The sequence below is a fragment of the Palaemon carinicauda genome, chromosome 22 (genome assembly GCF_036898095.1).
Source record: "Palaemon carinicauda isolate YSFRI2023 chromosome 22, ASM3689809v2, whole genome shotgun sequence".
Lineage (NCBI taxonomy): Eukaryota > Metazoa > Arthropoda > Malacostraca > Decapoda > Palaemonidae > Palaemon > Palaemon carinicauda.
This window is the reverse complement of record NC_090746.1, coordinates 6,934,790-6,951,060: the sequence shown is the minus strand read 5'-3', so window position 1 is coordinate 6,951,060 and position 16,271 is coordinate 6,934,790. Positions and strand designations below refer to the sequence as shown.

General features: G+C 40.6%; 1 protein-coding gene across 1 annotated transcript in view; it reads right to left on the bottom strand.

The window, feature by feature from the left end:
• Positions 1 to 5,439: 5,439 nt before the first annotated feature.
• The window catches only part of LOC137615780 (uncharacterized), a 37,378-nt gene continuing 26,546 nt past the window's right edge, over positions 5,440 to 16,271 (bottom strand). The window contains exons 4-5 of the mRNA XM_068345477.1: positions 7,308 to 7,464; positions 5,440 to 5,954 (exon numbers count right to left, since the gene is read on the bottom strand). Of these exons, the coding sequence (XP_068201578.1) occupies positions 7,361 to 7,464 (104 nt within the window). The 3' untranslated portion in view covers positions 5,440 to 5,954; positions 7,308 to 7,360. The remainder of the gene's footprint in view (positions 5,955 to 7,307; positions 7,465 to 16,271) is intronic.

Sequence of the window (16,271 nt, the reverse complement as noted above, 5' to 3'; positions counted from 1 at the left end):
TCTGCTTCGTCGGTACTCTTAGTCGAACGAAGAAAACTGCATAGTTAACTGGGAAAACATAAAATGAATTATTTAACAGAAAAATTCCCTAGGGAGGAACTCCGAAGAGGAACCCCGAGGGAATAACAAAAATAAGTATTGCGCCCTTCCTTCCCCAGTCGACATCTACGGGAGAAGGAAGGAGCGGAGTAATTAATAAAAAGAGAATTACAATTATCTAAATCAGCTAAGAATACTCACTAATAGCGAGAACCACTGATCCTCCGAAGGGAAATGTTTCCCAGGGAGAAAAGCTGAAAAGTTACAATTACAATTTCACTGGAAAATAATTGAGACAAACAATCGGAAGAGCAACTTAACCCGCGAATGGGAAAGGAGCTCTTCCCAATAGTACACTGTTGTTGAAAGGTGAACGACCTTGAGAAGAGAAAGACCGTAGTCAACCTCTGAGAGGCCACATTCCCTTCACTCAGTAATCCAGTTTCCCGTAGGAAAAGGGAAAAGGTGACAATTCTTGAATGAAAAGGGTCCAGGTGGTGACGATTCCCTGCGGCGGCCGAGTTAACGGTTATATGCTGACGGGAAGACCAATGGACCAGAGAGGAGAGGTTGTTCCCCATGAAGTGGAACTGTGCTGGCCTTGTTCCGATGCTAATGTATGCAAGTGTCGTCGTCGTATATGTATCACACGCACAGCACAAACACTGAAAAGGAAACTTATCACATTTCTATACATATATATACATTAACATTAAGACGAGGGGCTGGGAAACAACACCCCCCCTCCTGTATTATAATCCTGTGAGACATCAAAGAAGTGGAGCTGGGGGGAGGGTGACTGCTCCCCGCACTCTAGTTTTGGGGTGTTTGAATGTGCGTGGATGTAGTACGATAGAGAGTAAAAGATGTGAGATTGGAAGTATGTTTAGGAATAGAAGGATGGATATATTGGCTTTGTGTGAGACAAAGATAAAAGGGAAAGGTGAAGCGATGTTTGGTAAAATGTCTGGTAGAGTGTCTGGGATTGAAAGGGGAAGAGCAAGAGGTGTGGCTTTATTGCTGAGCGAATGGATGACAGGTAAAGTAGTGGAATGGAAGGAGATATCATCTAGGTTAATGTGGGTAAGGGTTAGGTTGGGTAGGGAACGTTGGGCTTTTGTCAGTGTATAGGCCAGGTTGTGAGAAAAGTGAAGAGCGGAATGATTTCTGGAATGATTTAACTAGGTGTGTAGAAGAAATTATGTAGTTGTCATGGGTAACTTAAATGCTTGAGTGAGCACTGGAGAGGTGGGAAGTGTCAGTGGGAAGTATGGTGTACCAGGTGAAAATGAGTGGTGAGACTGGTAGATGTGTGTTGAGCAAGAGATGGTGATAAGTTCTGGCTTTTTCAAAAAGAAAGATAAAAACAAGTAAACATGGGTAAGAGTGGCAAATGGAAGAGTGGTAGAAAGGGCATTAATGGATTGTGTTGATAACTAAAAGAATGTTTGGAAGATTGAAAGACGTGCACGTGTTTAGGGGTATGGCCAACGGTATGTCTGATCATTTTTTGGTGGAAGAAAAACGTAGTTGTAGCAAAAGAGTGGGGGAATAGAGTAGGTGGATATAAAAGGGAGCTAGTGAGGGTTGAAGAGCTAATAAAACTGGGGGTAAAAAGTAAATATCAAGAAAAGTTGAAAATGGCATATGACGGAGTGAAAGTAAGAGAAACTGGTAATTTAGAGGAGTGGAAGTTAGTAAAAGAAAATTTTGTTGGGATTGCAAGTGATGTGTGTGGCAAGAAGAGGGCTTTTTAAGAAGGGCTGCAGAGTAAGAGTGTAGAGATGTATGAAAGATATAGAGAAAAATGTAGCAGTAAAGCGCAAGGTAAGTTAGGTAAAGAAGGCAGCTGACCTGAGGTGGGGTCAGGGATTGGGTTGTTCATATGAAGAGAATTAGTAGTAGTTTTGGAAAGAAGTGAAGAGAGTAAGGAAGGCTGGCTCAAGAATTGAAGAGACAGTGAAAGATGGAAATGGAAGGTGGTTAAAAGGAGAGGAGGCAAAGAAAAGGTGGGCAGAGTATTTAGAAAGTTTACCGAATGTTGAGGATAATAGGGAGGCAGATATAATTGCTGTTGCAGGTGTTGAGGTGCCAGTGAAGGGAGATGAGAATGAGAGAGAGATTACAAGAGAGGAAGTGAGGAGAGCACTAGATGAAACAAGATTAGGAAAAGCACCTGGTATGGATGGTGTGAGAGCTGAGATGTTGAAGGAGGGGGGTGTGACTGTACTTGAATGGTTGGTGAGATTGTTTAATATGTGTTTTGTGTTGTCAATGGTACCAATAGATTGGGTTTGTGCGTGTATTGTACCACTATACAAGGGTAAGGGAGATGTGCATGAGTGTTGTAATTCAGGGGTATTAGTTTGTTGAGTGTAGATGGAAAAGTGTATGGTAGAATACTGATTAATAGGATTAAGGATAAAACAGAGAATGCAATCTTAGAAGTACAGGGTGGTTTTAGAAGAGGTAGGGGTTGTATGAATCAGATTTATACAGTTAGGCAGATATGCAAGAAATATTTAGCAAAGGTAAGGATATGTATGTTGCGTTTATGGATCTGGAGAAAGGGTATGATTGAGTTGATAGGGAAGCAATGTGGAATGTGATGAGGTTATATGGAGTTGGTGGAAGGTTGTTGCAAGCAGTGAAAAGTTTCAACAAAGGTAGTAAAGCATGTGTTAGGATAGGAAATGAAGTGAGCGATTGGTTTCCGGTGAGAGTGGGACTGAGACAGGGATGTGTGATGTCACCGTGGTTGTTTAATTTGTATGTTGATAGAGTGGTGAGAGAGGTGAATGCTCGAGTGCTTGGACGAGGATTGAAACTGGTACAGTAGACGAAAATGACCATGAATGGGAGGTAAATCAGTTGTTGTTTGCGAATGATACTGTACTGGTTGCAGACGCAGAAGAGAAGCTTGGCAGATTAGTAACAGAATTTGGAAGGGTGTGTGAGAGAAGGAAGTTGAGAGTTAATGTGGGTAAGAGTAAGGTTACGAAATGTATGAGAAGGGAAGGTGGTACGAGGTTGAATGTCATGTTGAATGGAGAGTTACTTGAGGAGGTGGATCAGTTTAAGTACTTGGGGTCTATTGTTGCAGCAAACGGTGGAGTGGAAGCAGAAGTATGTCAGAGAGTGAATGAAGGATGCAAAATGTTGGGGGCAGTGAAGGGAGTGGTAAAGAATAGAGGGTTAGGCATGATTCTAAAGAGAGTTCTGTATGAGACAGTGATTGTACCAACTGTGATGTATGGATCGGAGTTGTGGGGAATGAAAGTGATGGAGACAGAAATTGAATGTGTTTGAGATGAAGTGTCGAAGGAGTATGGCTGGTGTATCTCGAGTAGATAGGGTTAGGAACGAAGTGGTGAGGGTGAGAACGGGTGTAAGAAATGAGTTAGCAGCTAGAGTGGATATGAATGTGTTGATATGGTTTGGCCATGTTGAGAGAATGGAAAATGGCTGTCTGCTAAAGAAGGTGATGAATGCAAGAGTAGATGGGAGAAGTACAAGAGGAAGGCCAAGGTTTGGGTGGATGGATGAAGTGAAGGAAGCTCTGGGTGATAGGAGGATAAGGGAGGCAAGAGAGCGTGCTAGAAATAGGAATGAATGGCGAGCGATTGTGACGCAGTTCCGGCAGGCCCTGCTGCTTCCTCCAGTGCCTTGGATGACCACGGAGGGTAGCAGCAGTAGGGGATTCAGCATTATGAAGCTTCATCTGTGGTGGATAATGTGGGACGGTGGGCTTTGGCACCCTAGCAGTACCAGCCAAACTCGGTTGAGTCCCTTGTCAGGCTGGGAGGAACGTAGAGAGGAGATGTCCCCTTTTTGTTGCATTTGTTTGATGTCGGCTACCCCCAAAAATTGGGGGAAGTGCCTTGGTATATGTATGACCATGTATAACAATAAGTTAAGACAAAAATTAATGGGCAGTCCAGAATAGGCGAGGAGGGAGAGCAGAAACAACCGCTCTCCATCCGAGCCCAAAGTAAAGTGACTAAACCACAGGTGTGTGAACGGGAGTGGTAGCCAGCTACCTTCCCCCCCTAACTAGCGGTGTGGGGTAGTTAACCCCTCGCTAAATTCTAACGGCTCGTCATTTCAGCTCCGCCGAAAGTATAACCACTAATAAAGAGCATAGTTTGTATGTATTCCAGTTACGGAACAAGGTTGTTTTTTAAACTAATTTGGAAAAAAAAAAGTTAGGAAGTAGCCCCAAAAATCCTATCTTTCCCATAAAAAAACCATGTTATATAAATAATTTCCTTGAAATAAAAACTCGTCTTCAACAGCTAATGTGCAAGTCATTAAATTATTTTTCCAGTACTAGACATTGCCTAAGAGCCTCATTGACATAGAGACTTGCATAAACAAATTAACTGTACTCTTACAGTTTTTCTGGAAGGCCAATTGAGAATTAATCATCAGAGATAGGCAAGAAATCTTCTATTTCAAAGCAGCTAACATTATTGGACTTGTCCAATTCAGGTACATATGCTCTTAATTGTAATTGGCAAACCTGGTTCAAAGTACATTCGTATAAACAGGCACACAATTTACATAGCCTAGTATAGATGACTGAGCTGATGCTAATTACAGTATTTGAAACCACAACCCATTGAAAGACTTTCCAAAAATTTTCTTAATAAATTATGGAAAACAGATCAAAGATATACTTTTAAACAACAACAAATCCTTCTAGAATTCTACTACCGAAAACTACTATCCTGACTTAAATGGGAAGATATAGCCTGCATTTTTCAAGCAGCTAAACGGCAAAAGCCTGTCTTTGCACCATCTGCAAACAACCAAACAAGGAGCAGCCAAAGAATCTAGTTTCTGATTATTACTTTTCTTTTTCCCTTAAATTGATATAATTTCTGACAAATGCAAGTAATTGGATATAAGCCCTCTAATAGTTGCAGTTATCACATCATACTAGTACGGAGCAAGTGCTCTCAAGTCGGTACGTATCTTAAATTAGGATTCATTCTGCCAAGTAGAGCTCATAGATTTTGCATTCTGCCCAAATTCAAAACTTTACAATTTTTGGAGTTTAAATCATTCATCAGGGAGGGAACATTAATCCCCCAGGATTGTACCAATACACAGTAAACTCAAATGCGTCATAAAAGTGAGAAATCAAAATGGCTTCATCTAAAAATGACACTGGTCACACCTGTCCCCTTCATTGACAAATCCTACCACTATGGACAGTGTTTTACACATGTCATAGCACATATTTCCTTTTTGATTTAGGCCAGTTTTTCTGATTCCAGAATGAATAACAAATGAATTCGAGAGAGAGAGAGAGAGAGAGAGAGAGAGAGAGAGAGAGAGAGAGAGAGAGAGAGAGAGAGAGAGAGAGAGAGAGAGAGGTGTTTTCACATGAAGTAATCTAAACAAGACTTGCCTATACAATATTCTTCTATGCCATCCACTCATTAAAATTTTCAGCATGGCAATTTCACAAACCATACAGTTTTGAAATATGATCATCTATCCCTAGGATCCATTATTTTTCAGAATGCTCTGATATTCTCAAAGCTACACTACCATACCTTGTGACACCTTTTGTGCCAACATGTCTTGTACAATCTACCCGACTGATGAACTGTGTCTTTTTATTTTGGCAACAGTGAGGCGAGTAATTTTTGGTTATCTATTTTGGAATTTTTGATGGCTTCCTGGAGTTGATCGAGGGATTCATGAGACTCCAGAAGTAGAGAGAGTTTAATAAGACTCCTGGTGTCAACTGAGAGCTGTTATACTCTACGTCGATGAGGACTTGGCAAGGAGAGGTCTTCTACAACCAAATGCTCTCCTTGCAACTAAATTCAGGCACTTGCAAACCCTTCATGACTTCTTCCCAAAGGTTCTCAGTGTTGTACCAAATACTGAAGAAAGAATATCTGCAATAAAAGAAAAAAAGTTATCAAATGAGCACATTTATTTATTGAATTTTTGTAATAAAATATTCATCATTGGTCAGACAGGAAGAAGAGCAGCTTGCTTTGTTAAGTAATATAACGGCAAATAAAAAAATCAAATGAGTGCACTTTAGTAAAGGTCTTTTTACTGTTTACTATGAATAGACAACTAAACTTAGCCCCTCTTCCTCATATAAAACCATAGAATCATATCATAAAATAGTTTGATTATTCCATACATTAGTCTATTACTCTTGTCTCTCAAAATGGCTGACTAGAACAGTTCTTCAGATTCACACCTATAGGGTTATAACTCATGTAGATTATAAATAAAATTACTCTGGTTAAAACGAAACTATGGAATAGTTTTTTCAAATGATATTCTACATACCATTTATGTACATCAATACCAGATATCTTTTCTAAAAAGCTTATGTAAGTTCTTAAATCACAAAATGTATCTTAATAAATTGTAAATATGAATAACATTTACAGTAAAACAAATGACATTCATTCCAGTGATATCACTCCCCAAAAGTGGGCTCCACAAGGCACTAGAAGAGTTGGTAGACAGGCCTACATGACTGAGGACTATGAAGAATGAAGTAGATGATGATGAATGGAGAAGTATTGATTTAAAAGCTTAGGATAGAGACGACTGGCGAAATCTAGCCGAGGACACCTTTGCGTCAACAGGTGTGGGAGGAGATGATGAATTCATTCATATTTTGACCCAAAACAGAAACAAAAAATTATTTATATTTCATTCAAGAGATTACAATTGGAAACTTCTCTCGATTTCCAAAGAAATTAGGATTCGAGTTATGATTTATGGACATAAGGCCAAGCATTGGGAGGTAAGGGGGCATTCAGCACAACAAGGGATAGACCCCAATCACATTATAAGGTTAAATTTCAGAGGTTGAACAGCAAGATTGAAAAGACACACAAGAGTGGAAGTTAATTATAAATCAAGAAGAATTGTGGTAGCCTATTGGAAATGTCCCTGCCTGACATTCTGCTAGACTGAGGTTCAAGTACCACTCTAACTCAACATTCTTGAAGTGTCTGCAAACTTACCATCCTTGTAAGCTATAGATGGGGGGGGGGGGTTGAAAGTGCTTTTGGGTCAGCCTGCTACATCCCCAGCAGCCATTGCCTGGTCCTCCCAGGTCCAACCCTGGGTGAAAAGGGGGCTTGGGTACTGATCATATGTATATAAAGTCAGTCTCTAGTGCATTGTCCTGTCCCTCGCCTCTGCCATTCAAGAGTGACCTTTAAATATTAAGCCTAAGGCAATCAGAAGGACTACAAAATTAACCCAATGTACTGTACCTGTAACGACTGCGAGGTACAATGCACTTGTATGTACTGGCATAATAGCTGGCTCAATGTTGTTGGATAGCATTCAATTGCGTAAGGTGAAGTCCACCTGTAGTTGCATCAAGGCATCTTCGAACTTGACGATGGGAACGAGAACTCTGGCTACTCACTGAAAGATATATGAGAAAATCAGAATGGGATATAGTGAGAGGGTGGCACCCTTATCCTAAATATTTGCTATGCATGGGAAAAGAGATAATCATTATATTATTATAACTATCAAAGTTACAACAATATTTGGAAAAGTAGGATGCTACACCCAAGGTCTCCAACAACGAAAATAGCCCCGTGAGGTAAGGATATAACAAATAATCTATATATGAGGAATAAAAAAAATTATAAATATATTTTCAATTTAGAATAAATTTTTGAATATACTTACCAGGTGAATATATATATAGCTTACGTCTCCGACGGTCGACAGATTCCAAAAACTCGCGAGCGATCGCCATGAAGGCTGCCGGGTGTGCCCACCAGCGCCGACTATCGGCCAGATACCGCATATACTTCTCAACCAATTCAGTTCTTCTCAGTCCGTAGGGTCTCTATCAGGGAGGAAGGGAGGGCCTTTAATTATATATATTCACCGGGTAAGTATATTCAAAAATTTATTTTAAATTGAAAATATCATTTTTAAATATTAAACTTAGCCGGTGAATTGAATATATATATAGCTGATTCACACCCATGGTGGTGGGTAGAGACCAGTAATAAAACAATAAAGGCGTATATGCTCAAGAGTTTTTGACAAATATTCAAAAAACAAACTTAAGTATAGGTACCTGATAAGGAAGCTGACTCTGATGAATACTCTGACTCATTAGTCCGCTATCCTTATGAAGCCCAGCAATCCTCTCAGGATGCTGAAAGACTTCTAGGAGCTGTTATAATCAGGGTGAACACCCCTACAACAGGACCTCATCAATACCCTTAATCTGGGCGCTCTCAAGAAACAAATTTTTGACCACCCGCCAAATCAAAAGATTGCGAAAGACTTAAAGATTAAAAATTTCAAGAGAAGATTAAAAGGATATTGGGATTAAGTAAATGTAGTGGTAGAACCTTCACTCACTACTGCACTCGCTGCTACGAATGGTCCCAACGTGTAGCAGTCCTCATAAAGAGTCAGGACATCTTTCGAGTAATATGAAGCGAACACTGACTTGCTTCTCCAAAAGGTCGCGTACATAATACTTCTAAGGGATCTATTTTGTTTAAATGCTACTGAAGTTGCTACCGGTCTAACTTCATGAGCCTTAACTTTAAGCAAATTACGATCCTTCTCACTTAAATGAGAGTGTGCCTCTGTAATCAAAAGTCTAATAAAATAAGACAACGCATTCTTCGACATAGGCAAAGAGGGCTTTTTAATGGAGCACCATAAAGCCTCTGAAAAACCTCGCAGCGGTTTAGTTCTAGATAAATAAAATTTAAGAGCTCTAACGGGGAACAGCACACTCTCAACTTCATTCCCAACAATCTCAGATAGACTGGGAAGTTCAAACGATTTAGGCCATGGACGAGACGGAAGTTCATTTTTGGCCAAAAAACCAAGCTGAAGAGAGCATACTGCTTTATTAGCGGAGAAGCCGATATTCTTGCTAAAAGAATGTACCTCACTAACCCTTTTCGCAGAAGCCAAGCTCACCAAGAAAAGTGTCTTGAGGGAGGCCGAATTTAACGGTTCAAACCTGTCTGACATAAGGAACTGCAGGACCACGTCCAAGTTCCAAGCAGGAGTAGAAATATGACGCTCCTTGGAAGTCTCGAAAGACTTAAGTTCTTGAAGATCTTTGTTATTAGATAGATCCAAATTTCTATGCCTGAAAACAGAAGCTAACATGCTTCTGTAGCCTTAAATGGTAGATGCAGAAAGGGAGCGACCATTTCTCAGATAAAGCAGAAAATCTGCACTCTGCACTACAGAGGTACTGGAAGAGGAAATAGAGGAGGACTTGCACCAGTCTCTAAATACCTCCCATTTAAATTGATAAATCCTGATGGTAGAGGATCTTCTAGCCCTCGCGATCACTCTAGCTGCCTCCTTCGAAAACCCTCGAGCCCTAGAGAGTCTTTCGATAGTCTGAAGGCAGTTAGACTAAGCACGGGGAGGATTTGATGAAATCTCTTTACGTGAGGCTGACGCAGGAGATCCATCCGCAACGGTAGACTTCTTGGAATGTCTACTAGCCATAGAAGTACCTCTGTGAACCACTCTCTCGCGGGCCAGAGGGGAGCAACCAACGTCGACCTGGTCCCTTAGTGAGAGGCGAACTTCTGAAGAACCTTGTCTAGGATCTTGAATGGTGGGAAGGCATAGATGTCTAGGTGAGACCAGTCCAGCAGGAAAGCGTCTATGTGGGCTGCCTCTGGATCTGGAACTGGAGAGCAGTAAGTCGAGAGCCTCTTTGTCAGTGAAGTCGCAAAAAGATCTACGGTGGGTTGACCCCATGTCATCCTTAGCTTCTCGCACACAGTCTTGTGCAACGTCCACTCCATGGAGATGACTTGTCCTCTTCTGCTGAGGCAGTCCGCTAAGACATTCATTTCTCCTTGCACGAATCTCGTCAAAAAAGAGATGTTTGTTGCCTTAAATGGAGTTTCTTCTGATCCGTGGGCTTCAAAGACCCGAGCATTCCAGACTGTCCAGTGGCGCTCCCCAACCCAAATCCGATGCATCTGAATACAACACATGGTTTGGGTTCTTGATCGCAAGCGAAAGACCTTCTCGAAGTCTGACGTTGCTGTCAGACCAAGTCAGACATGTCTTGACTGAGTTGGAGATTGGGATAGAGATACTCTCCAAGCCCTTCTCCTTGTTCCAATGGTTTAGGTGAAATTGGAGAGGGCAAAGGTTGAGTCTCCCCAGAGAGATAAACTGCTCCAGCGAAGAAAGAGTTCCCACGAGGCTCGTTCAAACTCTTACGGAGCAACTGTTTTCCTCTTGCAAATGACGGACTTTTAACCGAGCTTGTTCCATTCTTGTGAGAGACGAAAAGGCCCGAAAAACTCGACACTGTATCTCCATCCCCAAATAAAGAATAGTCTGGGATGGAGTAAGTTACGACTTCTCTACGTTCACTATGAGACCTAGCTCCTTGGTTAGGTCTATGTCCATTGAAGGTTCTCCAGACAGCGATTTAATGACGACGCCCTGATAAGCCAGTCGTCAAAATAAAGGGAGGCTCTGATCCCTGAAAAATGTAGAAAGCTTGCTACATTTTGCATGAGCCTTGTAAAAACAAGAGGAGCAGGACTGAGGCCGAAGCAGTGCTCGAAATTGGTACACTACTTTCCCGTCCACAAACCTCAGATATTGTTGAAAGTTTGGATGAATCGGGATGTGGAAGTATGCATCCTGAAGGTCGAGAGAGACCATCCAGTCGCCTTCCCTTACTGCTGCCAAGACAGATTTGGAAGTCCTCATTGTGAACTTTGTCTTGACAATGAACACATTGAGTGCACTTACATCTTAAGTACTCCTGCAGTGAACGTGGCTGCCAGTTCATTGGAGCCATCCCTTATGGCCTTGTTCATGCATGACATAATTTGTACAGCAATACATCGTCCACTGGAGATACCTTCTTACTTAAGGCTCCCAGGGACCAATCCAAAAAATTAAAAACTTCAAACGCTCGAAAAACTCGTTTCAGGAGATGGTCTAGCTCTGAAGACGACCATAAAATCTTGGAGCGTCTCATGGCTAGACGACGAGGAGAGTCCACTAGGCTTAAGAAGTCTCCCTGGGCAGAGGCAGGTACTCCCAAGCCGAGAACTTCTCCTGTGTCACACCAGACGCTCGAGCGAGAAGCTAATTTAGAAGGAGGAAAAGCAAAAGCAGACTTTCCTAAACTTCTCCTGGATTCCAACCAGTCTCCCAGTAAGCGCATGGCTCTCTTGGAAGAACGAGAGAGAACTGACTTCGTATATATAGGAGTCGAAGAAAGTCATGCCAAGAGTAAACTCAGACGGCGGAGAACTTGGAGCAGCCGTTACAAAATGAGTAGGACAAAATTTCCCTAAAGAAATTCATAATTTTTTTTTAAAAAAGGGATTGTTGGACAACCCTAGGTTCCTCCTCTTATGAATGAATCCCCCAAAGGTACATTAGTTGAAAGGGGGTCATCAACTTCATCTTCAGAAGGCACATTATCTGATAAATCTAAAGTCTTGCGAGAAGGAGATTTATATTCAAAATGACGTGCAGGAAAAGCCTGACAGGCTACATCAACTTGTATATGAACAGAAGTTAAAATTGGAGGGTCGATGTCACGTGACTGCAGAAAATGTTATTCTACTACACGTCGTGACTGAAGTGACTGACGTTCAAACGTCACGTAGTAACAGCGGTGACTGCTGTTCGATGCTATATCGTGACAAACGGTGACTGACCCTCGACGTCACATCGTGTCTACGGTGTCTACCGCTAAACGTCATGTCGTGTCTGCGGTGTCTGCAGCTCAACGTCACATTGTGACTGCGGTGGCCAACGTTCAAAGTCTCGGCGGAACTGCAGTGACTGCTGATCAAAGTTATGACTCGACTTAACTGACTGTCGATCAAAGTTACATCGAGATTTATGCTCCGCATCTCGTTTAACAGCAAAGCTGACACTAGGGATAACGTCAGCGTGACGTAACAAATCTCGTTTAGAAGGTTGAAGACCTGAATCACGTATCCCAGAACCGTGACGTACAACAAGCAAAGGATCCTTTCGCACAGGAACAGGATCGTAAGCTTTCATTAAAGAAGATAGCTTTAACAGCATATCTTGCAAAACACTTAACTTCGGATCAACCGCACTTGGAATAGATCGTGACGTCGGAAACGTCTGTACATGAAAGTCATCGCTATGAACGGGACTCTCATGATGACTACAGCTAGGACGTTGAACTTGTTCTGAAGGAACTAATTAACGTTTCAACCGTCTCGAAACCTTACGCCAAGGTTTTTTAAAAGACGAATCATCGGAAGACGAGGAGAACTTCGTCTCTCCTGCCTTATGGTAAGGACGTGCTTGAAGAGCAACCTCTGATACCTTTGAGGGAACGTCTGTTCGTTGGTTTACACCTCTCACTCCCTTAGGTCCTACGACATTCCTTCTCCCTGGGGTAGGGGAGCCTGAAAGAGGCCTCGGACTAGGCAAGTGACAAGCACGAACAAACGAACCCTCCGCAACACTGAACATGTTTTTCGCACTTTCTTCACTGACATTGCATTTTTTAATAATTTCACATTAGACATGAAAAAAGTTGATTTCTACCTGAAGCACGCAATTCTCCCTTAAATCAAAAGGTTAGAATTGCGAAATATGTCGTATAATGTAAGCTCATTAGTACAAAATGAAACACATGCAAAAATTAATAAACATACATATATATAGAATAAAACAGAAATATATAAAGTTAAAAAGATCAGTGACTTGGGAGGAGACTAAAACTAAATCACTAAGGACTACGTTTTCAATCTCTCACCGTACAGTGCCTTGGGATGAGAATAAAAACTAGAACGTTTTATCCTCTCTCTCTCTCTCTCTCTCTCTCTCTCTCTCTCTCTCTCTCTCTCTCTCTCTCTCTCTCTCTCTCCGTACAGAGACTTGGGACGAGAGTAAATATCTGAATCGAGAAGAACAACGTTACTCACTCCCAAACTCCTTGTACAGAGACTTGGGCCGAGAATAAAGATTTGGATCGTTCTCTTGCCACTCACAAGAGAATGGCTCACTCACTCTTCGTCAAGAAAAGGTTATTTGACTAAAAGCAAATAGTAAAAGGACTAAGAAATTGAAAATTAACATGTTCCTTTAAATTAGTATTTAAAAAAAACTTCAGTTTATAGGAAGAATGAACAAAACGTCAAAATCGATTTACTCTTTCTGCAAAGTGAAACCGTGATTCTCTCTTTCTCTATCGTAACGATAGAGTGCAAACTGCGTAGCATAAACAAACCAACCGTTAGTTCATCTTTGAAAACAGCACGAGACTATTCAAAGAATAAATTTCTTAAAATACTTTCTAAAAATATTCATCTCATCAATCTAAACAAATATAAAAGTTGAATGGGCTCAACGTTGTTTAACTTCGTTTTCCAAGTCAGTACCGCCTACAAAGAATAGGCATAGGTCGCTTATAAACAAAAATATAAAATTCATCTCGGTGTTCAGTATAAATGGAAAGCGAATCGAAGAGGCCTAATAAAGGCGGGTGAGATATAAAATATATAGAGGTAAATATACAAATATCAACAATAATTTATAAAGTGATAAAATAATTACTAAAAGCCTTTAACACACTTCTGTACACTGAGGGAAAGGTCGGCCATCTTTTATCTATGGAAAATCCAGAGATTAAAAAAGCAAGGGTCAAAAAAAAATTTTCTTTCCTTTCAAAAGAATTTCTTTTGAAGATCGTATTGTTAGAGAATAATCCAACACGGCGAAAGCCATAAAACCATGAACAAGTACTTCACCAATCAGTAGAAACTTGAGGTTAAGCGCGAGCGGAACCAATGCTGTCACTACCACCGACAGAGAAGAACTGAATTGGTTGAGAAGTATATGCGGTATCTGGCCGATAGTCGGCGCTGGTGGGCACACCCGGCAGCCTTCATGGCGATCGCTCGCGAGTTTTTGGAATCTGTCGACCGTCGGAGACGTAAGCTATATATATATTCACCGGCTAAGTTTAATATTTAAAAATTCTAAGACCAATGAAAATGCTAAAATAGATCTGTCACATATAAACTATGAAGACTCATGTCAACCTGTTCAAAAGAAAAGTATTTGCAACAAGTTTGAACTTCTGTAGTTCTACTGATACAAATGACTGATTAGAAAGATCATTCAACAATATGGTTACAGCTCAAATGAAACTTGTAGAATACTGCGTAGTACTGACCCTTATGGTGGAAAATGCAAGACTATTAGAATTAACTGCCTAACTAGTATTATATACAGGATGGTATAGTCTGGAAAAATATGAATGTAAAGGATGGTCAGAATTATGAAAAATCTATCGCAACAACCATAAAGGACTAAGTGGACGACCATGACAGAAATTAATATTTAGATCAGGAATAAGAAATTTAATTGACCAAGTTTTTGTCCAATAAGTTAGGATGAGAGTCAGCACCTGAAGACCAGGCAAGAGAACAATACTTGAAACAAGGTAGAATGAAAGAATTAAAACATTCTCAGAATAGATTTGATCACCAAAATTCATAAAACTTTTTCAATTAACTAATGTTTTGTGCAATTGAAAAAGAAAGACAGAATGTGCTCCTCAAAAGTAAATTTGCAATCAAGAACCACACCTAGAATTTTAAACGATTTGTTCACCTAAAGAAATATTGTCAATACAAAGATCTGGATGTTGAGGAGCCACTGTGCTCAACCTATTTACAATCATACTTTAGAGTTTTGTTAGACTAATTTCATGCCCAAAATTTGTACCATGCACTAATTTTAGCAAGACCTCTATTAAGGGTATCAGTTGTCTAAAAATCATAGCCATTTTGGTAGCATTAATTTTCATATTTTACAATCTTTGGTAAAGGTAGTGCAGGAGGTACAATCAGCATTAATACTCTAAAGACCACGTAATATTTTTGTCCAACCAATACTGCTTAAGTTCCTCTGCGTGCCTTCCTTACACAGTTCTATGGTTTTGTAGCCAATTTCTGTTACATTTTACAGCAATTATGGCAAAGGCGGCGGCTCTAATAAGCAAAGAAAAATCCAGATGATTGGATACAAAGCAAAAATTACAGAAATTACAGCTTATAAAAACAATTCAACCTGATAATAAGTAATTAGCAAATGTTCGGTTTACTTTAAAATTGCCCCCGGCGTGATCTCGTGGGATCTTACGTTGAAGCCTGTATAAAAAGGAGTTGTATCAGTGGTGTTGCTAAGAGGGGAACAGGGGGGTGGCCATTCTGAAAATACCCCACGGGCCTACATCTCCCAGGTAAGGGGACCGTCTTTCCTAACTCAGCTCCTACCCAGCAAGGGGCCTCAGGTCTCTAGCTACACCCCTGGGTTATAAACACACACGAGTGGCGAACATTCTTACTGGAGAGGGGGATTTGGCCACTATATAACCCCCTTGGGCTGTGACTATTTACTTCCATCTATTAGAATTTGGGATAATATGTCTGGTATGAGAGAGTACCCGGACCTTAGCTATCAAAGAATCAGAAAATCTTGTGTACATTGGTTTTCAAAATATATCAATAAAATTACAAAACCTATTCATTGCCTGATTCTATTGAATTTCAAGCAATAACTTGATAGTATTAATAATTTCTTTTCCAAAATTCATGATTTTATACAAATTCTAGTTTTCATCTTCAAAAAAAAAAAAATAAAATTAAAAAAATTGAGAGAGGTGTAAGGGAAATGATTAAAAGTTCGATATGGGACAAACATCAAATATGACTAGTAAAGAATAAAAAAAAGAAAAAAAAAAACTTAAGAAAAAATATACATGCGAAGGAAAATGAGCAGGAGGCCCTGTAGTTGCTCAGATTTAAGTCAAGATTCTTTGTATCAATCAATAAAGGGATTTTGACGAAGGAAAAATCTATTTCTGGGGAGAGACCTGTGGCGCCTGGCGAAAAGTCCTTCTTGTATACCTTTTCTGATAAAAACCTTCCAATTATACCAGAGAAAGATAAAAGCATGGAATGCTGAGGTTACAACCCTCGCGCGAGCACCTTTTGGGTGTCGTGTATAAAGCAAAGGCGCGTGAAATCCACTATTCACAGGTTGTCTTCCATTTAGTTAATTCCTTCGCCAAAGGGATGGGCCGATACAGAGGCCCTAGACACATCCCCATCGCCGCACCACCCACGCCACGACGCGAGCGCCATCTGAACAACATCCTTCTGTATTGGCCATGATGGCTTGGAAAGGAA